This window comes from Heteronotia binoei, chromosome 11, assembly GCF_032191835.1.
Source record: "Heteronotia binoei isolate CCM8104 ecotype False Entrance Well chromosome 11, APGP_CSIRO_Hbin_v1, whole genome shotgun sequence".
Classification (NCBI taxonomy): Eukaryota; Metazoa; Chordata; class Lepidosauria; order Squamata; family Gekkonidae; genus Heteronotia; species Heteronotia binoei.
The window spans coordinates 82,992,432-83,016,356 of record NC_083233.1 but is presented as its reverse complement, the minus strand read 5'-3'; the positions used below and the strand labels follow the sequence as shown (position 1 = coordinate 83,016,356).

Genomic DNA, 23,925 nt, shown 5'->3' with positions numbered 1-23,925 from the left:
GACCCAAGGCCATGCTAGCAGGTGCAAGTGGAGGAGTGGGGAATCAAATCCGGTTCTCCCAGATAAGAGTCCGCGCACTTCACCGCTACACCAAACTGGCTCTCTTGCAGGACCTGTGAAAAGGTAGCAAATTTGGCAGGGCCTTAATCTCCAATGGGACCATGTTCTACTAGGCCGGGGCCAAGCCAGAAAAAGACCTGGACCTGGTCGAGGCCAGACAGACATCCTTAAAAGTCAGGGACAACCAGGAGATGCTGGTTTTCTGAGTGCCAGGCCCGTCAGGGCACATCCAGGGAGAGGCGATCCCTCAGGTATGATACCCAGAATGGAAGCTCTAAGTTTGCTAAGTGACCTTGGGCCAATCAAATGCACCACAAGGCTGTGGTGGAAATAAAATGGAGGAGAGGGGAACTATGTAGGTCATGATAGGTCACCACCAGTGTTCCCTCTCAGCTGAATTAGCGTGAGCTAGCTCACAGATTTTTAGCCTCCAGTTCACACATTTTTGTTTGAGGAAGGATGACTCCAGATCACACTAATTTATGCTGCAGCTCACAACTTCAATGCCTTACAGCAAAAAATGTGGGAAAATAACGAAAAAATCCTGAAAATACTCAACAATTCAACAATATATATTCAATGGAAATTCAGCACTGTTACAACACAATTCATTACACTTCTACAAAAGTTCATTCTATTCTACAAAAATTCATATAACACTAACGCAATGTGCAAAGACAGAATTAAAGTTCATAAAAAGACTCTCTGCTTGCGTGTGTCAGTTTCTTGATTTTAAAGCTCTCACAGACATTCACCCGATTCCGCTAGTGCGGACTGAATTTCGAATGCAGACAATTTGAGTTCTAGAAATTCTTTCTTCAGCCTCGCAGATGTTAAATTGAAACTTCCATCAATTGTGAAATTGTTGAAAATAGTGGGCCAAAATAAGCCTCAGCAGTAAAGCTGCCTGTAATACCGTTTCAGATTCCTTTGTCTTAAGAGACTCTTCCCACATTCCATCATCCAACGAAACGCTTCTTACAGCACTAGTTTGGGGGACTTGTTCTTTGATTCCTTCAGTCCAAGAAATGCACCCTCCAACCGCCAGATGTTCCCGGAGGCAGCGACGGTTGCTAACCCAGAGGAGCCCATTTTGACCACAGCACTTTTACTGAGCTCTTGCAAGCTGGCTGGAGCACCAAGGAGGGAAAGCATCATTGGTGGGGGGAAGACGGCTGGCCACACAGCATCCAATGTACCAATTTTTTTTTTTTAATGCTAGCGGTAAATTACATCGCTCCAAGTCAATGCAGGCAAAATCTACTGGGTGACAAATCATTTGCTAACTTACAAAGAAAGCAAGGACTACTTCCCTGAGGGATACACATCATCACACCCAGAGGACTGTCAGAGCCCGTCCCCTTCCCCTCACAGCAGCACCTACCTCACAGGGTTGTTGTAAGGACAAAATGGAGGAGAGGAGAAAGATGTAAGTCGCTTTGGATCTCCCCACTGGGGAGAAAGGTATGCATGAATTCTAAATCACAAATAAAGCACAGGGATTAATTGAGTATCTGAGTCTCACACAGCCAGTAGAAGCACAAGGAATCTGGCACAGAAGCCTGGCTTAGGACCATCTCTCTCACTTGCTTTGCAAGGGGTGGATGGTTCCCCTGCAGGGCTTCTCTGCAGCTCCACGGAACGATGTGTCTCAGGGTCTCACGTGCCCCTGTATAAATCGATGGTGCAGCCTCAGTTAGAGTACTGCGTACAATTCTGGTCACCACACTTCAGAAAAGATATTCTAGCATTGGAAAAAGTGCAGAAAAGGGCAACTAGAATGATTAAAGGGTTGGAACACTTTCCCTATGAAGAGAGGTTAAAACGCTTGGGGCTCTTTAGCTTGGAGAAACGTCGACTGCAGGGTGACACGATAGAGGTTTACGAGATTATGCATGGGATGGAGAAGGCAGAGGAAGAGGTACTTTTCTCCCTTTTCTCACAATACGAGAACTCATGGGCACTCAATGAAATTGTGGAGCAGACAGGTTAGAATGGATAAAAGGAAGTACTTCTTTATTCAAAGGGTGATTAACACGTGGAATTCACTGCCACAGGAGATGGTGGCGGCTGCCAGCATAGCTTCAAGAGGGGATTGGAACAACATATGGAGCAGAGGTCCATCAGTGGCTATTAGCCACTGCATATTGATGGAATTCTCTGTCTGGGGCAGTGATGCTCTGTATTCTTGGTGCTTTGGGGGGGGGGGCAACAGTGGGAGGGCTTCTAGTGTCCTGGCCCCACTGGTGGACCTCCTGATGGCACCTAGTTGTTTTTGGCCACTGTGTGACACAGAGTGTTGGACTGAATGGGCCATTGGCCTGATCCAACATGGCTTCTCTAATGTTCTTATGTCTGGGCAGTGATGCTCTGTCTTCTTGGTGCTTGGGGGGGCACAGTGGGAGGGCTTCTGGAGTCCTGGCCCCACTGATGGACCTCCTGATGGCGCCTGGCTTTTTTGGCCACTGTGTGACACAGAGTGTTGGACTGGATGGGCCATTGGCCTGATCCAACATGGCTTCTCTTATGTTCTTATGTCTGGGCAGTGATGCTCTGTCTTCTTGGTGCTTGGGGGGGCACAGTGGGAGGGCTTCTGGAGTCCTGGCCCCACTGATGGACCTCCTGATGGCACCTGGGGTTTTTTGGCCACTGTGTGACACAGAGTGTTGGACTGGATGGGCCACTGGCCTGATCCAACATGACTTCTCTTCTGTTCTTATATGCCTGCTGCTAAGCTGCAAACAAACGGAGGCCCACTCACTCAAATGGATGGATGGATGGATGGATGGATGGATAGATAGATAGATAGATAGATAGATAGATAGATAGATAGATAGATAGATAGATAAATTTATTGTCATTGTTCTCAACAAAAAGAGAGCAACGAAATGAGGTGCTCTTCCACAAAACATACCAACACATCAAACACACATATTCATATTCATACCATTTAAATACATCTAAAACCATTTAAACCATTAAAACCATTTAAATACATCTAAAACAGATAATCCTTCATAACCCTGCATTTAGCCTAACCACAGCACTTGGATAGAAACTGTCCTTAAATCTGTTTGTCCTAGCCTTCAACACTCTATATCGTCTACCTGACGGTAAGATCTCAAATAGCAAATGGCCCAGATGTGAAGGGTCCCTTAGGATCATTTGTATCTTCCTTTTACATCCCATATTATACAGATCCACCAATGAGGGGAGAGAACATCCACAAATCTTTTGTGCTCTTCTCGTCACTCTTTGGAGCACCCTTCTCTCTGCTTCCGTGCAGCTCCCAAACCACGTGCAGAGGCAATAAGATAAAATGCTCTCAATGGAACTACGATAAAAGGCAACCAGCAGACTCCCTGACAGTTGTAGTGATCTTAAGAGTCTTAAGTAGTATAGTCGTTGCTGGGCCTTTTTCTCTAGAGCTAAAGTATTTGCCCCCCATGTTAGATCCTGTTTCATGGTAATTCCCAGAAACTTCCATTCTGTCACCTGTTCTACCATAACACCATCAATAAACAACGGCTGGATGTCCAAACAGGGCTTGCCCCGAGCCGCATTCCTACTGACCACTCACAAGAGGCAACCAACCCGCCTCTCATGTGCAGCCGGGGGCGGGGCATCCTCCGAGAGTCATTTTTAATTATAATTTTTCAAGCAGCTCTTCATCTCAGGGCGGAATATCGATCTTGAGCAATTACAGCCGCTCAGACTTCCTGCCTGCACAGAGCCGGCAGCTGGAGTTACAACAGATGCAAAAAAAAAAGGGGGGGGGGGGAAGGGGAAAAAAGAAGAAGTCAGAAGGCGCGCAGAAAGTGACATTTAATTAAAATATAAGCCAGGGCTATGCAGCTGCGGAGCAGCAAGAGGGGCTGGGCGTGGGGTGGTGTTTGATTTATAATTTAAATAAAAGCTCCCTTCTCCTACCAGTGGAAGGCTTGGGGAAAGGAAGGAAAGAAAGAGAGAAAAAGAAGACCTGTGCAGTTAATGAGGCGGGAAGGTTTGCGGGCTCAGGGAGAGCTTCCAGGTTTTGGTCACCTTGCTTTGCAGAAGGCTGGGCAGACTGCTCCCTTCTAAGCAGGCACAGAACAAAAGTTTCATTTTCTATGTTTTAAAAAACCAGCATTGGAGACTTTCAACTGATGGCTGACATCAAAACAGAAGCCGTAATAGGTCATGCACCTTTAAGCACAGTGCAGATATCTGTACCTCTCTACCCAGCAGAAGGAAAGTTCACTTCAGTAAGGATTGGCCACTCTGGCCACAACCTGGCCCATTTAGCCCTGGCACTGGCCTGTGGGCTCTTGTCCTACAGCTCTGGAATGCACTGGAACGCACTGGAATGACGAGCCACTGCACTGGAATGACGAGCCAAAGAGAAAGCCGTTCGGGTCACGGTTCCCCTCTTCTACTGCAAATACAGTAGAAGTCAGAAACAGTTTACAGGAAGACCTTGACAGGCTGGAAAACTGGGCTAAAACCAATAAAATGAATTTTAACAGGGATAAATGTAAAGTTCTGCATTTTGGTAGGAAAAATCCAATGCATGGTTATAGGATGGGCAAGACTTGTCTTAGCAGTAGTCTGTGCCAAAAGGATCTCGGGGTCTTAGTGGATCATACGCTGAACATGAGTCAACAATGTGATGCGGTGGCTAAAAATGCAAATACCATTTTGGGCTGTATTATTTATTTATTTATTACACTTATACCCCGCCCTTCCCAAACGGTCTTAAAAGAAGTATAGTGTCCAGATGTCGTGAAATGATGGTATCGCTTTACTCTGCTCTGATAAGACCTCCCCTGGAGTCTTGTGTTCAGTTTTGGGCACCACATTTTAAGAAGGATATAGACAAGCTGGAATGGGTCCAAAGGAGGGCAACGAAGATGGTGAGGGGTCTGGAGACCAAGTCCTATGAAAAAAGGATGAAGGAGTTGGGCATGTTTAGCCTGGAGAGGAGGCGGCTGAGAGGTGATAGGATCAACATCTTCAAGTACCTGAAGGGCTGTCAACTAGAGGATGGGGTGGAATTGTTTTCTGTGGCCCCAGAAGGTAGAACCAGAACCAATGGGTTGAAATTAAATCAAAAGAGTTTCTGGCTCAACATTAGGAAGAACTTCCTGACAGAACGATTCCTCAGTGGAACAGGCTTCCTCCTTGGGAGGTGGTGGGCTCTCCTTCCTTGGAGGTTTTTAAACAGAGGCTAGATGGCCTCTGACAGCGATGAAGATCCTGTGAATTTAGGGGGAGGTGTCTGTGGGTTTCCTGCATTGTGCAGGGGGCTGGACTAGATGACCCTGGAGGTCCCTTCCAACTCTAGGATTCTTTGTCTCAAAGCAGACAAACCTGTGCTGCAGAACACACCAGGGCACTACACAAGTAGGTGTTTTGTGTCATGTTCCTAGGATTCACTGTGGTGCAACTAATTTGAACTCTTGGTCAGAAAATGAACCAATAGCAGAAAAGGGAATGGAATCTAGAATGTGTCTGCCCTGCTCACTTCTGGGTAAACACGCTTCAAGGTTGTGCTCCAGGCACCAAAGGAAAGACAACACAGTTGCCAAAAGCGAAGCTTTCTCCTAAGAATTCACCGCTAAGTTAATGATAACGAGAGGGGACTTCTCAATAAAGAGGGGCAGTTAAAGATTCCGCCCTCACTCTACTACATGGGTTAATATAATTTACCATCAAGACCACCTCCAGTGCCTCTCTTCCCATTTCAACAGACAAGGGTACCTCCCCACCCACCCTTCCCTCCTCCTTTGGCAGCAGAGAACGGCCATTCTCCATCCCTGCTCCCTGGGATTCCTCCAGGGAGGGACGGTGGCTCAGTGGTAGAGCATCCGCTTGGTTAGCAGAAGGTCCCAGGTTCAATCCCCAGCATCTCCAACTAAATAGGATCCAGGCAAATAGGCATGGAAAACCTCAACTTCAGACCCTGGAGAGCCACTGCTAGTCTGAGTAGACAATACTGACTTTGATGGACCAAGGAGGGTCTGATTCAGTAGAAGGCAGCTTCACATGCTCAACTATTTTACAGGAGGGACAGTGGCTCAGTGGTAGAGCATCCGCTTGGTAAGCAAAAAGTCCCAGGTTCAATCCCTGGCATCTCCAACTAAAAAGCATCCAGGCAAATAGGTGTGAAAAACCTCAGCTTGAGACCCTGGAGAGCCACTGCCAGTCTGAGTAGACAAGATTGGCTTTGATGGACCGAGGGGGGTCTGATTCAGTAGAAGGCAGCTTCATATGTACCTATATGTTGGGGAGGGATGGCTCAGTGGCAGAGCTTCTGCTTGGTAAGCAGAAGGTTCCAGGTTCAATCCTCGGCATCTCCAACTAAAAAGGGTCCAGGCAAATAGGCGTGAAAAACCTCAGTCTGAGACCCTGGAGAGCTGCTGCCAGTCTGACTTTGATGGACCCAGGAGGGTCTGATTCAGTAGAAGGCAGCTTCATATGTTCACATGTGTTCATATGTTCAACTGGGGGGAAGGACGGTGGCTCAGTGGCAGAGCATCTGCTTGGTAAGCAGAAGGTCCCAGGTTCAATCCCTGGCATTTCCAGCTAAAAAGAGTCCAAGCAAGTAGGTGTGAAAGACCTCAGCTTGAGACCCTGGAGAGCCGCTGCCAGTCTGAGGAGACAAGACTGACTTTGATGGACCCAGGGGGGTCTGATTCAGTAGAAGGCAGCTTCATATGTTCATATATATGGGAGGGATTGTGGCTCGGTGGTAGAGCATCCGCTTGGTAAGCAGGAGGTCCCAAGTTCAATCCTCAGCATCTCCAGATAAAAAGGTGTGAAAAACCAGGCACATAGGTGTGAAAAACCACAGCCTGAGACCAGTGTTCCCTCTAAGCTGCAGAGTCTTGTGAGCAAAAATTCTACTTCGTTAGCTGCTGGCATTAAAATTGTGAGCTACTTCATTAATTGTTGTGCTCTGGGGCCATCCTTCCTGAGCTAAGGCAAAAATCTGTGAGCTAGCTCACACTAACTCCGCTTAGAGGAAACACTGCCTGATACCCCTGGAGAGCCTCTGCCAGTCTGAGTAGACAAGACTGACTTTGATGGAACCAGGGGGACTGATTCAGCAGAAGGCAGCAGCTGCATATGTTCATATATGTTCCAACTGCTGATTCCATGGACTGAGACCTTTGGGCATGCAAAGCAGAGACACTCAAAGGCCTCTGCAAAATTCAAGGCTGAATTCACGTTTGCTCAACAGAGGCAGGTTAAAGGAGAAGGAGCACACAAGGTCACGGCACTCGTTTCTAAACCAAACAGAAAACTTGCTCTGCCAGTCCTTCGAGTCAGGATGTGACAAGCAGCCCCACCCCCTGCAAGTGCCCCCCTTGCCAGCTTGGCCCTCCATGTCCCTTCAGGGCTGCCAGGTCATCCAGTCGCACTGGCAGCACAAGCAACGGTTAGCAAGAGGACCAAACTGAGCCGAGCAGGATCCAGTTTGATAGCTAGCAAGCAACCAGGCCGAACACCACATTCAAGTTTCCTCCATTTATTGCTCCGTAGGCAGCTGGAAAATCCATGAGGGGGCAGAGCCACAACCCAGCCCCACCCCCCCAAGGGCAAAAAAGCCAATTCTGTGACAGGAGAAGGAAAAAGAGAAAGACTCCTTGACTGTCTTGCATTTAAGCCCCTTCCCCTCCATCCCATGTTCCCTGCCAGTTCTGCGTGGCCCGTTGGAACAAATTGGACCCCAATTAACAAAGGAGCGCCTCAGAAATGTCAGCGTCTCCTGCGGTTCCCAGCACAGGCAGGGGGGCAAATATTAGCAGGCTCACCTTTGACGCAAAATTAATACAAAAATTAATCAGCGGCACAGGCAGGGTAATAGGATTTCGCTGCGGCAGAGGCGGCAGGCCCAAGCACCGCCGTCCTGTGAGCCGGGCTCGTTTAATATCGACGGTAACGATGGCAGAGGACAAGAAATAAGGCCCATAAAGATAATTACCAAGATACTCCGGAGCAAATTAAGTAATCAGAGGTGCTTCTAAATCGTGCCTAGTTTTAAGAAGCGTTATCTTTTTTCAGCTGCATAAGCAAGAGCTCAGAGGACAAGACAGCCGAAACCCCCACCCCCACCCCGCTGCCCCTTCACACAGGCCGAAATCTCCCCCCCCCCCCAACCCAGCACCATGAATTCAGCTGCACAGCGCTTATCTCCCCCACACATACACACAGCTTATCACAGGTGCAATAAACAACAAGCAGGAGGGGATTGCATTCAATGACAGATTTGGGGAGGGACGGTGGCTCAGTGGTAGAGCATCTGCTTGGTAAGCAGAAGGTCCCAGGTTCAATCCCTGGCAGCTCCAACTAAAAAGCATCCAGGCAAATAGGTGTGAAAAACCTCCGCTTGAGACCCTGGAGAGCCGCTGCCAGTCTGAGTAGACAAGACTGACTTTGATGGACCGAGGGGGGGTCTGATTCAGTAGAAGGCAGCTTCGTATGTTCATATGATGCGCAGCCCTGAATATCACCTGATATTTAATTTGAAATAACAGGAAGGGGGGCTGAGGGGGAGCAGCCGGCTGCCTCTGCCTCACAATGAAGGGAACCCAACGGTCAGCTAAAATTCTGATTAAGAGCAGTGGCAGATGTAGGTGAAGGGTGGACGGAGCAAGCCTCCAGGCTCCCTGAATTTGCACAGAGGAAGATGGCTGCGTGGCACAGGAATGGGGTGGATGGGAGTTGGGTGGGCAGGGCTGGAATCTATTCTGTGGTCAGCCTAAAACCACAGCCATCTTCAGGAAACCTACAGCCTGAAAGGCAGGCTTCAAGACATAGAGGCTTCAAAGCATAGAGGCAGATCCTTCACACCTGCATAATTTACTCTGACGGACAGCAGATGAACTTCCTAGAAAGGCAGACTGGCAGTGCCCCCCCCCCCAACTGACCTCCCCCCTGCCATGAGCAGCTAGAGAATAGGTACTTAATGTGTTCCAAAAAATATCATATGGAGCAACAGCAAGTCCCCAAAGGAGAATGGAGCATGTGCCTGAAACCCCTAAACATGTTTTTGGGGAGGGACAGTGGCTCAGTGGTAAAGCATCTACTTGGTAAGCAGAAGGTCCCAGGTTCAATCTCCGGCATCTCCAACTAAAAAGGGTCCAGGCAAGTAGGCATGAAAAACCTCCGCTGGAGACCCAGGAGAGCCGCTGCCAGTCTGAGTAGACAAGACTGCCTTTGATGGACCCAGGGAGGTCTGATTCAGTAGAAGGCAGCTTTATACGTTCATATATTTGGGGAGGGACGGTGGCTCAATGGTAGAGCATCTGCTTGGTAAGCAGAGGGTCCCACGTTCAGTCCCCGGCATCTCCAACTAAAAAGGGCCCAGGCAAATAGGTGTGAAAAACCTCAGCTTGAGACCCTGGAGAGCCGCTGCCAGTCTGAGTAGACAAGACTGACTTTGATGGACCCAAGGGGGGTCTGATTCAGTAGAAGGCAGCTTCATTTGTTCATGTGCACCTGAGAACACTTCAGGAATCCCAATCTAGTGGAAAGGCAGTGTTTAAATGTTTAAAATAGGTATATTTAAACACAGCACGCCCCCAAATCCTCTGCCAGCCATCTCTGCACTGTGCAAGTTAGAGTCCCCTCCCTGTAAATAGAAACCCTGAAACACACCACACTGGACAAAGCACCCAGATTTCCCAAACGATGTGGCAGCAACAGGCACGAAACACAGCTAACTTCCCCCCTCCTCAGAGGCAAGCGTGCTGCTGGAAGGAAACAAGCGGCAGCCCAGACGTGTGCGCATGGGAGGAGAATCTCCCCAAACACCTACAGTATTTTTTGCACCATAAGACTCACTTTCCCCCCCCCAAAAAAAAGTGGAGGGAAAAGTGTGTGCGTCTTAAGGAGCGAATACTGCAAAAAATTCACACAAATGCCTCTAAATTCACACAAACGGCTCTAAAAACTAGGTGAGTCTTATGCTCAGGTGCGTCTTATGGAGCGAAAAATACGGGTAATTTGTTAGCCAAACGTTTTGCGGCTGTTGTGCCCAATGGAGCCTTCTGCCGGGACCTGAGAAGGGGGAGGGTGTGGATTGTCCACAAGGAGGAAGGAAAAGGGGGACTGTGGGCCAAATCCCCCTCCCTGACTGATACGCATATTCATCAGTCCAGGATCCGAGCGGCTCTGCCTGCTGGGAGGGCACAGCCGCCTGCCTAAACCAGGGCTCATAAAATATACATTTAATCACAGCTTTGGATGGAGAGACAAAGTTCATAAGAAACAGGTGCTTTGCTGGAGTGACCTTTCCATGCCTATTTTAATGCAACTAGTTTACAGCTTATCAGAAAGGCCAACTCATCAGGAACTGCAGAGCCAAAGCAAAACCTGGAGAAGTAATTACGGGGGCCGGAGGAAGGAATTTTAAAAGGAGGAGGGGAGGGAGGGAGGGAAGGAAGGACAGAAAGCAGCAGGGCCCACGGCTCCCGAGAAGCAGGTGAGCAGGGTAGGATCTGAGGCAGTCCCACACAGCTCCGTTGCGGAGCTCCCACCTCACCAGGGACCCTGCTCTCAGCCATGGCAGCCCAGGTTCAAACCTGCTTATCTCCGCTGCTCCTTCGACTCAACACCAGCTCCCCCTCCCCTGCCAACTGCTCCCCCCACCCCCACCTGCCTCCCATCTGCTTTCCCTGTTCTTTTTAATTATCAGCTAAATAAATGTCTCTTTCAATAAGGCAGGAGAGCATCAAAAGGGAGGGAGACGGGCCAAGAGTTTGCTCCTCCTGCCTGGATGGAGGTGGCCAGGCCAGGCTGCCCTTCCATCTTCTGGTTTCCTCGCCCACATGTCACTGTGGCTTCACACATTTTCCCACTTCTGCACAAAGACCAAGCCCTGCGTTAATGCTTGTTTGCACACTCATGCTTCCTCACTCTCAGAGTAAGCACAGCCACAGCTGAAAAACAAGGACGCACTTCCCTGTAAGTACCTGCTGTTCACTGAGTATCTTCTGGGAAGGCACACATGGGGAGGGGGCTGCCTGTGAGCAGGCCTGCCGTCAGAGAGGTCAGGGGTGGCCAAACTGTGGCCCGGCAGCCACATGTGGCTCTTTCATACATATTGTGTGGCTTTCAAAGACCCTACTGCCCCATCAGCCAATTTGGAGAAGACATTTCTTTCTTTCAATCACTTCTCCAAGCTAAGCTAGCCGGTGGCTTGGAGAATGCACTTAAAGTTAAAATTGCTTTCTTCCACCTTCCTTCCTCTCTCCCTGCATCCATCTTCCTTCCTTCTTTCCTTCCTTCCTGTCCTGGTTCTCAAACACCTAACGTTCATGTCTTGCGGCTCTCAAACATCTAATGTTTATTCTATGTGGCTCTTACATAGAAACTTGTGCAGAAGAGAACCTGGGATATCCCACACTAATGGTGCGCAACACTTCTGCTTTGTTACCAGGAGAAAGACTGACAGAAAGAATGCACCAGTGGATAACAACTGAAGTACATACTGCAGAATAGCCCCGGGAGAATGCCCAATGCCACTCACAGCCATTGTTCATGTGAATGCAGTTAAGGAGGTGTCCCCAACATGGTGCCCACAGTGCCCGCCAACAGCTTCCCTGGTAACTGCCATGTGGGCTGGGCCAGATGGGGCTTTTGCCCAGCAACGCTTCTGATTGGCTATGCAGATTTTAAAAGCTACCACCACAGCACAAGTATCTACATTGTGGTGGCCATTTTGTGGATAGCCCCACCTCCTGCAGCCGCCATTTTGTGCCTGCGTCCACAACATTGTTAGAATTCCAAAGGTGACTCACAGGCTGGAAAAGGGTTAAGGGGCCTCCAGATTCGAGTCAGCTCGAGAACAAGCTGGTTGAGGTACTCACACTTGCGTGGCTCCAGGGTCTTGTTAGGACACGCCAGGTGCTGGCTGGGAGGGTTCTGCGTTCTCTGCAGGCAGGCCAACATGGCTGAACAGGTTGAGAGGAGGGTTCGGGTGCCGTCACTCCAGAATGCGCTGCAAGAAAACCAAAAAAGAAGAAAAGCTTCAGTCAGTGAAACAGGAGAAACCTTAAGAGTGACACAGCCACTGGCCAATAACACAGGGAAGTGTGAAGGGATGAAGGGTTGAGGCCTTCATGGTTCTGTTTCAACAGGCCCCCAAACAGGCTACCCAGGGCAGAGGCGCACATGACAAAAACGTGACATGGAACACAGTGCAGAGTTTAGTTTTGTAAGAATGAACACATTCAGATCAGAAATCACATTTCTAAGCCTCATTACCACTGAAGATGTGTTCGATGCGAGTCCAGCAGCACCTTTAGAGGCATCCAGTGACTCTACTGGATAGGTTACAGCAGCAGGAAGAGGGATCCAGGTGGGCAAGTCTTGTTGGTCTAGAGCAGGAGTGGACAAACTGTGGCTCGGGAGCCACATGTGGCTCTTTCACACATATTGTGCGGCTCTTGAAGCCCCCGCCACCTTGTCAACTGGCTTGGAGAAGGCATTTCTCTCTTTAAATCACTTCTCCAAGTCAAGCCAGTTGGCATCCCTCCTTTGGGGAGGGATGGTGGCTCAGTGGTAGAGCACCTGCTTGGTAAGCAGAAGGTCCCAGGTTCAATCCCCGGCATCTCCAACTAAAAAGGGTCCAGGGAAGTAGGCGTGAAAAACCTCAGCTTGAGACCCTGGGGAGCCACGAATGGGGCTGTGGCTCAGTGGTAGAGCATCTGCTTGGTAAGCAGAAGGTCCCAGGTTCAATCCCCAGCATCTCCAACTAAAAAGGGTCCAGGCAAGTAGCCATGAAAAACCTCAGCTTGAGACCCTGGAGAGCCGCTGCCAGTCTGAGGAGACACGACTGACTTTGATGGACCCAGGAGGGTCTGATTCAGTAGAAGGCAGCTTCATATGTTCATATGTGTTCATATGTTTCAACTATGGGGAAGGACGGTGGCTCAGTGGCAGAGCATCTGCTTGGTAAGCAGAGGGTCCCACGTTCAATCCCCAGCATCTCCAACTAAAAAGGCAAATAGGTGTGAAAAACCTCAACCTGAGACCCTGGAGAGCCGCTGCCAGTCTGAGTAGACAAGACTGACTTTGATGGACCCAGGAGGGTCTGATTCAGTAGAAGGCAGCTTCATATGTTCATATGTGTTCATATGTTTCAACTGTGGGGAAGGACGGTGGCTCAGTGGCAGAGCATCTGCTTGGTAAGCAGAAGGTCCCAGGTTCAATCCCCGGCATCTCCAACTAAAAAGGCAAATAGGTGTGAAAAACCTCAACCTGAGACCCTGGAGATCCACTGCCAGTCTGAGTAGACAAGACTGACTTTGATGGACCGAAAGTCTGATTCAGTAGAAGGCAGCTTCACATGTCCCTATGTCCAACTTGGAGAATGCATTTAAAATTGAAGTTGCTTTCTTTTCACCCTCCCCTCCCCCCCATCTATTTGCCTTCCTCCCTTCATCTTGTGGCTCTCAAACATCTGACATTTATTCCGTGGGGCACTTACATTGAACAAGTTTGGCCACCCCTGGTCCAGAGCAATAGAACAAAGTCTGACTCCAGCGGCACCTTTGAAAGAGCGTTTCATGGAATGGGTTTCCAGACACGCTCCAGTCTTCCCAGCCAGCTCACCAGACATAAAGTTTTTAGAATACAAAATCGTTTTCAAGCGGCCACATTCAGGGAAACTGGAAGCTCTTCGAGTGGTCATCTGTGCAGTCACACACGCCCACCCAGCCTTCCCCGCTGCTGGCCTCCTCTGCCTGATATTTAACTCTATAGAGTGTCAGTGGCGGCTGGAAGAAACTGAGTGGGAAGGGCACCTCCCCACCGCTCCAGGCATGCGCAGTCGGTGCCTGCTCCCCAGAGCGGGAGGGAAGCGCGCCAAAAAGCGCTATAGGCGAGCTATTAGAACTCCCGAGGTACGGATCCGTTGCCTGCGGCAAGACCCATGTGTGGGACTGCGCAGAGACCACGAAGATCTGGAAGCTCCCCAAAAGAAGCAGCCAGCCCCGCAAGGTCGTTTCCAGTATCCCAGCATGCAACGCATTCTCCTCTGGGGCTTCAGAGAGGATGGAGCGGGAAGCTCTTGCTTCCCCTCAAGGCTTTTTAGCTGGCAGGGCCAAGCCTTCATTCAGAATCCAAAGGATGACAAGCAAGGTGTGGGTGGGTTAGGGCTGAGAGGTGAACACGCTGGAGCCAGCAGCAAAGTTGTGCTCAGTTCCCCCCTAGCATTCTCCTCAATCCCCCAACATTCTCCTTCCTCCAGCCTGGAACGACTTCCAGAACAGCATGGCCATCCCAACAGGACGAGGCCTGTATAGCCCCTTCCAACTCTATGATTCTATTATTCTAAGGCAGTCCTTCAGATACCCGGGTCCCAAGTCAGGTAGGGCTTTAAAGGTCACAATGAACACCTTGAATTGGGCTCAGGAGTGGACCGGTAGCCAGCATGATTGCTGTAGTATCGGGGTTGTAGTCTCCTGATAGCTGGTCCCACCCAGCAGCCCGGTCACAGCGTTCTGCAGTAGCTGCAGCCTCCAAACACCCTTCTAGGGTAGCCCCAAGTAGAACACATTGCCACAGTCTAGATGTCACTGAGGCACGGGTCTCTGTGGCTAGTTCTGACGGACCCAGCAATGGCTGCTGCTGGCACACCAGCCGAAGCCAGGCAAAAGCACTCTGAGTCGCCACGGCCGCCTGGTTTTCGAAGGTGACTGCTGCATTCAGCAGCGCTCCAAACTGTGACCCTACCATTTCAAGGGGAGTATAATCTCATCCAAGACTGGGCAGGTACTGCTGGACGGCTACACTCGGTTTGCAAAGGTGTGCGTGCAAAAGGCTGCACTCTGCACATGCCTGGATCTGCACTCACCTTCCCCCTTTTACTGCACACCACTTCAGAGTTTGGTGATTTCCCATCAAAGCAATTTAGGTCACGCACAAGAAATCACTTGCTTTAAAACCTACCTTTCTAATGCATGTCTTTTCTGACACAGGAAGACATGCTAAGTGGTTGCCATAGCAATCGAAACACACGGGTTTGCAACGAAACGCAGCCCTTAAACTACTCTCGAGCCTAACCTTTGCTCTTACAACTTTTGAGCTGTAAAAACCGTATCTGCTCAGGAGTATGGCATGGGGGGGGCATGAAGGACTGTTGTTTGGTTCTTTCTGTGCATGTCTGAAGGGCACTAAGCAAGATCACTCCGGCAAAAGCCCAGAAATTTCCAGAAAGGGGGGGAGGAGTGCAGTTGACATGGAAAGCAAACATCCATGAGCGAGTTTAAATAGTCACAATTTGCATAATCAGCACATGCAACAAAATGTCATACGGATAATGCTTGGCCGCAAATGTCACCTTGTTGTTTTTTTCCCTTTGTTCCCGGACGGTTCTTTTATGTAGAAAAACAGGCCAGCTCAATGTATTGAGGGCCGGCAGATGATTCAATTTCAGAGGGAGGAAAGGTTTTAATATGCATTTTTGAAGAGCATTCAGCTATCAATGTAAAGCAAGTTATTTTTGAAGGCATCTAATACAATGGACTTCTTTAAAACACACACGCACACACAGAGATCTGATTTAAATTCACTTTTCCTTGTATTTCTGCACTGATCTTACCCACAGCGACAAAGACTCTGTCTGAGCCCTGTCAGCACCTCAAGGATTCAGGACTCAATTTGCATGTTCAAAATAATCCTCCTTGGAGCTGGAAGAATGCTGATTTTAGGACTGGGGGGAGGCGTGTGCACATATATCCGAATGCACCCTCGTGCTGTTGCACCTAGAACTCTGCATTCAGAAAAGCGCCACATTCCAGAGAGGATTACGGCGGGACCCTTCCATCCTCAGAGGCTAGTTTCCTAAACATTGCAAATGTTTTTTTTTTTCATTTTTTAAAAAGATGTTTACGGGACAGGCAATTTTTTTCTCTGCCTGAATCATAAAAGCAATGATCCCCACTACAATCAACTAGGCAGCTACCTGCTTTTTGGTCCTTGTTCCTACTGCCCCAAGAGGAGCCTCGTGGCGCAGAGTGGAAAGCTGCAGTACGGCAGTCCAAGCTCTGCTCACGACCTGAGTTCGATCCCAGCTGGGTTCAGGAAGCCGGCTCATGGTTGACTCAGCTGTCCATCCTTCCAGCAAGGAGTCCCCAGCTTGCTGGGGGGAAAGTGTAGAGGACTGGGGAAGGCAATGGCAAACCACCCCGTCAAAAGTCTGCCGGGAAAACGCTGTGAAAGCAACGTCACCCCAGAGTTGAAAATGACTGGTGCTTGCACAGGGGATTACCTTTACCTTTTTACTACTGCCCCAAGCTATTTAGGTAGGTGGAGCGGCACTATCCAAACAGGGCTATACCATGCATAAGAACATAAGAGAAGCCATGTTAGATGTGGACTGCCTCAAAGAGTCTTAGGGGACAAATGCGGAAAGAATTTTTGCAAGCACTGCAACCATATTGAAGTCACAGGCTCAGATAGTATTGTCACAGATCTTTTGGAAAACTGTTTGTAACCATTGTCAAGTGTCTGTTACGCTGGGGTGATCAAGAAGCTGTTGTGTAAAAAACACTGAGGTGTTTATAAAACCGTAAAGAATTGTATGCTATTTAATAGACATAATAATTTGCTGGCACGGTGAGTTTACTTGATCCCGAAAGATTCTACAAACCCTAATGAGTTTACTTGATGTATCAAACAATCTTTTTAGCAGCTACCTGGGCATCAGTCCTTATGAGTGTGATTTCAGCAATATCTTGACTTCTCCCTGCCTACCTGCGCTTTGTATGTAGGACCAGGCCTGGGTGCAAATCATTTCCTGAAACTGCAAACCATCAATACTGTTGCAGAGAGAAGAGCCAGAAAAGAAAAAAAAAAAGGGGGGGGGGAGGGAGATTTCTCTCAATCCTAGAGAGCAATCCTAAATGTGCCTACTCAGAATACAACTGAGATCTATTCCATGGGGCTTGTCTCAGTAAAGTGTTTGCAGTATTGCCCTAAAAGTGACTCTCAAACCTTAACCTTTTTTGAGATAATAATGAAAAGCACTTTCGAGAGAAGGACTATGGGGGGGGGGGGATAAGAGACCCCATCAGAGCAGCTGGTGCAAGATGGCAGCCATCCCCTCCCCCCCCCCCACAAAAAAAACAGGGATCAACAACCACCCAGCTAATAAATCATTTTGAATGTGCCAATCGTAGCAGGTCATGTTATCCAACATAAGGTGCCAAACGTCCCCGGAGATAATTACACAAGCGAAACTAAAGTAAATCCTTCCAATGACAAAAACAGGAAAGAAAATAAAAATGCACAACATCCAAGAAGTGGGGATTCAGCTCAACAGGATCCCCTGCCCCTCTGCCTGTTACCTGTGAATGAGAGATTCATCCATTCTTGACAGCTCAATTCAAGTCCAGGAGTAACCAACATGATTCTCAGGGTATGAGTTTTCAAGAGCCAAAATGTCCCTTCATCAGGTACAAAGAGAGCTTGAACTCTCCAAAGTTTATGCCCCCTCCTCCAAATCTTGCTGGACTATAATAATAATAATAATAACTTTATTTTTATATCCCGCCCTCCCCCGCCGAAGCGGGCTCAGGGCGGCTAACAGACATGGAAATCCCATGATTCATATAAAACAATGTAAACAATTTTAATATATCAGTTGTATAATAAATTAATTTAAAATAGATAAAATATATAAAATGGGTGCTAAAATACTGTGATCATAATATCCATAAGATGGCTAGATGTGCATACGTCAGATTAATCGGGTTCCATCTCGAAGGCAAGCTGGAAAAGAAATGTTTTGCAAGCCCTGCGGAATTGGTTCAGGTCCCGCAGGGCTCGCACCATCTCTGGAAGGTCGTTCCACCAACGAGGGGCCATCACTGAGAAGGCCTGCTCCCTAGTAGCCTTCAACCTAGCATCTCTTGGCCCAGGGATTGTTAGTAAGTTCTGAGAGCTAGATCTCAGTGCTCTCTGGGGCACATATGGGGAGAGGCGGTCCCTTAGGTAGGCAGGTCCTCGGCCATATAGGGCTTTAAAGGTGATAACCAGCACTTTATAGCGAACACGGTACACAACCGGCAGCCAATGCAGATCCCGCAGCCCAGGCCGCGCAGGTTCCCACCGTGGTAGTCCCTCCAGCAGCCTGGCCGACTATAACATACTACTGGACTTGTGGCTAAATGTTCTGCTGCAAGCAACATGCCCCCCCCACCCCGAAACGATCATCCATCAGAGTAATAAATAGGTCAAGGCCACTGATCCACGCAGCAGGGAGAAGGCAAAACTGGGGTGGAAACAATAGCTGCTGCTTAAAAGGGATCACAACCAGCATGAAAACCTGCACCCCAGAGAGCATGTGGGGAAAAAGGCAACACCCTTATGATTCTGGGCTATGACCAGATGCCTTTTGCACCAAGACAGGGGCACTGAAAAGCCTGGTACGAAAGAAGAGAGACAGTGGTGGGAGCATAGCAGAAACCTGGTGAAAGGATCTATATAGGCCCAGCTATCCAAAAGTATAAGAGCTACACGCACAATAATTTTTTAATTTTGGTCACAGGTCATTATGGAGATTTTTTTTTTATATCACGGTGTCAGGATTCCATTATCTCCTTAAATGTGTCTCCTAAATGTTTGGGAAGATTTTACGATTTCTGATTTAAAGAAGGAGTTAATTTCTCTACTGCTTAATGTGGTTCAGTTTGCTATTGCTTTGCAGTGGAAATTAAAGTCATCCCCCCCTTCAATAGAGGTTTGGTTGAGTAAATGTTGGGAGTATTTTATTTCAGATAAAATCACTTATTAATGTGGATGGGAGGAGGTCTCTAAGACAATGGTCTACTATTTTAGTCAAATGGTCCCCTTTTCTGGGTTACTTTCCATGTGGGAATTTTGGTTCAAATCAGCAGCGTATACTGGTTTGGTGTTAATTTGTGTTACTTGATTATTGTTTGTATTCTGGGTTTATTTGGATGTTAATTGGTGGCTGGGTGAGTTTGACTTTCTTTGTTTATACATTTATGTATAATACTGTATGTGATACTGTGTGTATCTCTGTATTTTGAAATAAACTTGAAATAAATAAATATGTATTGTTTTTATTGTTGCTGTGATTTTATATTGTGAGCTGCCCTGAGCCTGCTTTGGCGGGGAGGGCGGGATATAAATCAAATAAATAAACTTATCACTACACCAAACTGGTGGGGGTGAGAGAGCTCTCCCAGAAGCTGCCCTTTCAAGGACAACCTCTGTGAGAGCTATGGCTGACCAAGGCCATTCCAGCAGCTGCAAGTGGAGGAGTGGAGAAGGAGAAGACTGCAGATTTATACCCTGCCCTTTTCTCTGAATCAGAATCTCAGAGCAGCTTACAATCGCCTATAACTTTTCCCTCCACAACAGACACCCTGTGAGAGGGTGGGGCTGAGAGGGCTCTCTCAGAAGCTGCTCTTTCAAGGACAACTCCTGTGAGAGCTATGGCTGACCCAAGGCCATTCCAGCAGCTGCAAGTGGAGGAGTGGAGAAGAAGACTGAATTTATATCCCGCCCTTCTCTCTGAATCGGAGACTCAGAGCAGCTTACAATCTCCTCTATCATCTCCCCCCACAGCAGACACCCTGTGTGAGGTGGGTGGGCTGAGAGAGCTCTCCCAGAAGATGCCCTTTCAAGGACAACCTCTGCGAGAGCTATGGCTGACCCAAGGCCATTCCAGCAGCTGCAGGTGGAGGAGTGGGGAATCAAACCCGTTCTCCCAGATAAGAGAGCTCTGGCTGACCCAAGGCCATTCCAGCAGCTGCAAGTGGAGGAGTGGGGAATCAAACCCGGTTCTCCCAGATAAGAGAGCTCTGGCTGACCCAAGGCCATTCCAGCAGGTGCAAGTGGAGGAGGGGGGAATCAAGCCCGGTTCTCCCAGATAAGAGAGCTCTGGCTGACCCAAGGCCATTCCAGTAGGTGCAAGTGGAGGAGTGGGGATCAAACCCGGTTCTCCCAGGTAAGAATCTGCACACTTAACCACTATGCCAAACTGGCTCTCCTGGATAATCAGAGCCATTCTCCCACCCCCCACCCCCCAGTCACCACCCTGCCCTGGAGGTGACTGAAGAACAAAACCGGAAAGATTTGCATTGCACTGAACCAGAGAACAAAATTTCAAAGACAGGGATGGTTAATTTGATCTAAACCTCCTTTCTCCGCCCCTCCCCCCTCCCCACACTATATTTCTCATGTGCCATCTGTACATAATTTTGCTTCATCCATAGCTAGCAATTCAGCGCTGGCCCAATCCCATTTGTGTCCAGGTCATCCATAATCTCTGCAGGGGAGGGGGAGAGGAAAGCAGATGCTGGAGCCTTTGGAGCCTCTTCCCTTGCCAACACAAAGAGGGGGACGGGAAGGAAAGAAGGAGTGGCTGGCAAGCTATTCGCATTTCCAGGGCACTTGGCTCCTTCCGGCAATTTTTTTTTACTTTCTGCTTGCAGTGAAAGCAAACACAGATGTCTCAGGATTATTCAAAATTCTGCATACAAGAAAGCACGTTCCTGCGACAAGGAAACAACATGCACCACTAATACTAATAAATGGAGAGCCAAGTATGGCGTAAGTGTGCAGACTCCTCGTTAAGTATGGTTAAGTGTGCGGACTCTTATCTGGGAGAACTGGGTTTGATTCCCCACTCCTCCGCTTGCAGCTGCTGGAATGGCCTTGGGTCAGCCAGAGCTCTCGCAGAGCTGTCCTTGAAAAGGGCAGCTTCTGTCAAAGCTCTCTCAGCCCCACCTACCTCACAGGGTGTCTGTTGTGGGGGAGGAAGATAAAGGAGTTTGCAAGCCCCTCTGAGACTCTTTCAGAAAGGACAGGGTATAAATCTGCAGTTGTCGTCTTCTTCCCATGGAGGCGGGAGGGGTCCATCAACAACTATGTGGAGCCTCCAGAGGCAGGAAGCCACTCTCTGAATACCACAGGCTCAGAAGATCCCCCACACACACACACACATACTCACAAAGCTGCCTGGATAGAGATGGAAATAGGATGCTGGACTAGATGAGCCCCCACCGATGATCCAGCACACAGTGCCGGCGCTGGGGGTTCTGCCGCCCCAGGCAGAGCCCTTCCCCTGCACTGACTTCCAGTGGAGTGGGGTGGGGGGAAGGTGCAGCAGTGGGCTGCTTGGAGCTTGGCTTGCTGCCACTGACACTCCCAACGTTGCTCAGCCTTCCTTGGTCCCAGGAGGGCTGAGAGTGGTTGAGGCAGCTACTTTCATGTTCCCTGGGTCTTACAGACCCGGGGAATGTAAAAGCGGCCAGGTGGCACCTGCGGCCCTCAGAGACTGGGAGCACAGTGCGCAGGCGCCGCCCACTTTTGCACTCCCTGGTGTGCGCGCTCCATGAAGCCTGCTTTCCGTAGGGGACGGCAGGCTCCAAAGAGCACACGCATCACGTGTGGGGAGAGGGGGCACCTGAGCTGGCCGCCTACTTGGCCTACTCGCACGCTGGAGCAGTTCCGTTTCCTCTCTAGAAGCCCTTTCAGAAGGAACCAGTGAAAGAGGCAGGCTCTCCCCTCAGGCTCACAAACAAAGAGAGGAGATATACACACAAGCAGCATAAAGGGGGGAAGTAGGAGACGGCAACTAGAGTCCCACAGCGCAGACTGGTGAAGCTGCAGTACTGCAGTCCAAACTTTCTGCTCACAACCTGAGTTTGATCCCGGCGGAAGCTGGGTTCAGGTAGTGGGCTCGAGGTTGACTCAGCCTTCCATCCTTCCAAGATCGGTAAAATGAGTCCCCAGCTTGCTGGGGGGGAAAGTGTAGATGACTGGGGAAGGCAAGGGCAGACCACCCCATAAGAAGTCTGCCGTGAAAATGTCGTGATGCGAGGTCACCCCAGAGTCAGAAATGACTGGTGCTTGCACAAGGGACTACCTTTACCTTTTAGGAGACAATGCCCTCAGAGAAGCTTTTCCATCAGGCACGTGCACAGGTGGGAAAAGAGCGGTGCAGGAGATGCAGCAGGGGCCCCCGCTTGTCCCTTGGGGCTGTACGTTCAAATTCTACCTCTCCCCCCCGCCCCGCATGCATCTTGCAGGACAGGCCCAGGTCACTGCTGGGGCCCCCAGAAGGGCCTGTCTCCAAGCCCCAGTTCAAGGTTCTCAGGTGCTGGGAAGATCTTTCTCTGCCACCATTCAACAAGCCTGCAGCAGGACAAGCTCTTGAGTCTGGAGCCGTGCCAGGGAGGGGAGGGGAGGTTTGGCCTGGGGTGCCCTGAATGGAAGGAGGAAGGGACAGACAAGGCAACCCCACTCACCTGTTGGATGCATCAGGATGCCACGAGCCCCACCCACAGTCCAGTTTCAGCTGCAACAGGATTTCTCCACCTGTCCCCGGGGGACGTCTTCCCATCACAGCTCATACACTCGGAACAGGCTCTCCCCCCTCAGTCGCCTCGGACTGGAGCGAACTGGTTAATGGCTGTGTCAGGGCGATTTAGCCACACGTCCTTCCCACGGACAGGCGCTGGTGGAACAAATGGGCAGCTTCCGCCTCTCGGCTGGCTAATCGGGGTGGACAACGCCAGTCCGGCGGTAAGCTGCTCCGGTCCTGCTGCCCCTTGGCTGCCTCCTTGCCCCCATCCCCTCCGGGTGGGCCATTCTCTGCCTCCTGCCTTCTCGTGGTCGCAGGGCGAACGAGGGGGAATTCGGCAGCCTCTGAGAAGCTGACCACCACCGCCGAGACGTTAGGTCCAATGGATGCTTAAGCTCACGGAACGCCATCTTAAATCTGGATCGAAAGCAGCACCAAATCGTTTTTAAACTGTTTAGTGCTTTTAATGTGAATTGTTTTTTATTATAAGTTACGCACCGTGAGTCCCCTGAGCCTGCTTTGGTGGGGAGGGTGGGATAGAAACCCAATAAAAATTAAAATAATTACCGTATTTGCCGGCGTATAAGACGACCCCCCAACATTTCCACTCAAAATATAGAGTTTGTTACATACTCACCGTATAAGACTACCCCCTCTTCCGCACACCAAATAAAAGGTAAAAGAACATCCGGCCCGCCCCTGCATCTCCCTGTGACCAGCACTAGTGCGCAAGTGCACATGTGCGAGCTCTGCTTAGACAAGGGGCGGGCCGGAGCGCTGCTGCTTCCCGCCGAGCAGAACGGGCCGGTCATGCCGAAAAGGCTGGCACCCCTGTCTTGCTGCTGATGCTCGCCGCAGCCACGCTGATGACCCGCCGCAGCCGCGCTGGATACCGCGCGATACTGGATGGTATGTAGAATAAGGTGGGTGGGCATCGGGAGACCACTATGGGCACTGGGTGAGCATCGGAGAGCCAGTTTGGTGTAGTGGTTAAGTGTGCGGACTCTTATCTGGGAGAACCGGGTTTGATTCCCCACTCCTCCACTTGCACCTGCTGGAATGGCCTTGGGTCAGCCATAGCTCTGGCAAAGGTTGTCCTTGAAAGGGCAGCTGCTGTGAGAGCCCTCTCCAGCCCCACCCACCTCACAGGGTGTCTGTTGTGGGGGAGGAAGGTAAAGGAGATTGTGAGCCGCTCTGAGACTCTTCGGAGTGGAGGGCGGGATATAAATCCAATATCTTCTTCTTCTTCTTCTTCACTATGGGCAGCTATGTCTATCCCAACTGAAGTGCACCCGGCGTATAAGACGACCCCCCCACTTGGATGCATGTTTTTCAGGGCAAAAAAGTAGTCTTATACACCAGCAAATACGGTAAATAAATCTTCTGGGCACAGGGCAGGGGAGGTACGGTACTTGTGAATTTCCAGCATTGTGCAGGAGTTGGACTAGATGACCCTGGAGGTGCCCTCCAATGCTATGATTCTGCCTAGTCCAGCATTTTGTCTCAACGGTCGCCAACCAGTACTTCTGGAGTGC

The 23,925-nt window shown here is 49.6% G+C and overlaps 1 protein-coding gene across 1 annotated transcript in view; it reads right to left on the bottom strand.

Annotated features, from left to right (window-relative positions):
• The window catches only part of FAM222A (family with sequence similarity 222 member A), an 88,989-nt gene extending 76,942 nt beyond the window's left edge, over nt 1-12,047 (bottom strand). The window contains exon 1 of the mRNA XM_060249841.1: nt 11,916-12,047. Within this exon, the coding sequence (XP_060105824.1) occupies nt 11,916-11,997 (82 nt within the window). The 5' untranslated portion in view covers nt 11,998-12,047. The remainder of the gene's footprint in view (nt 1-11,915) is intronic.
• Between the last annotated feature and the right edge of the window lie 11,878 nt (nt 12,048-23,925).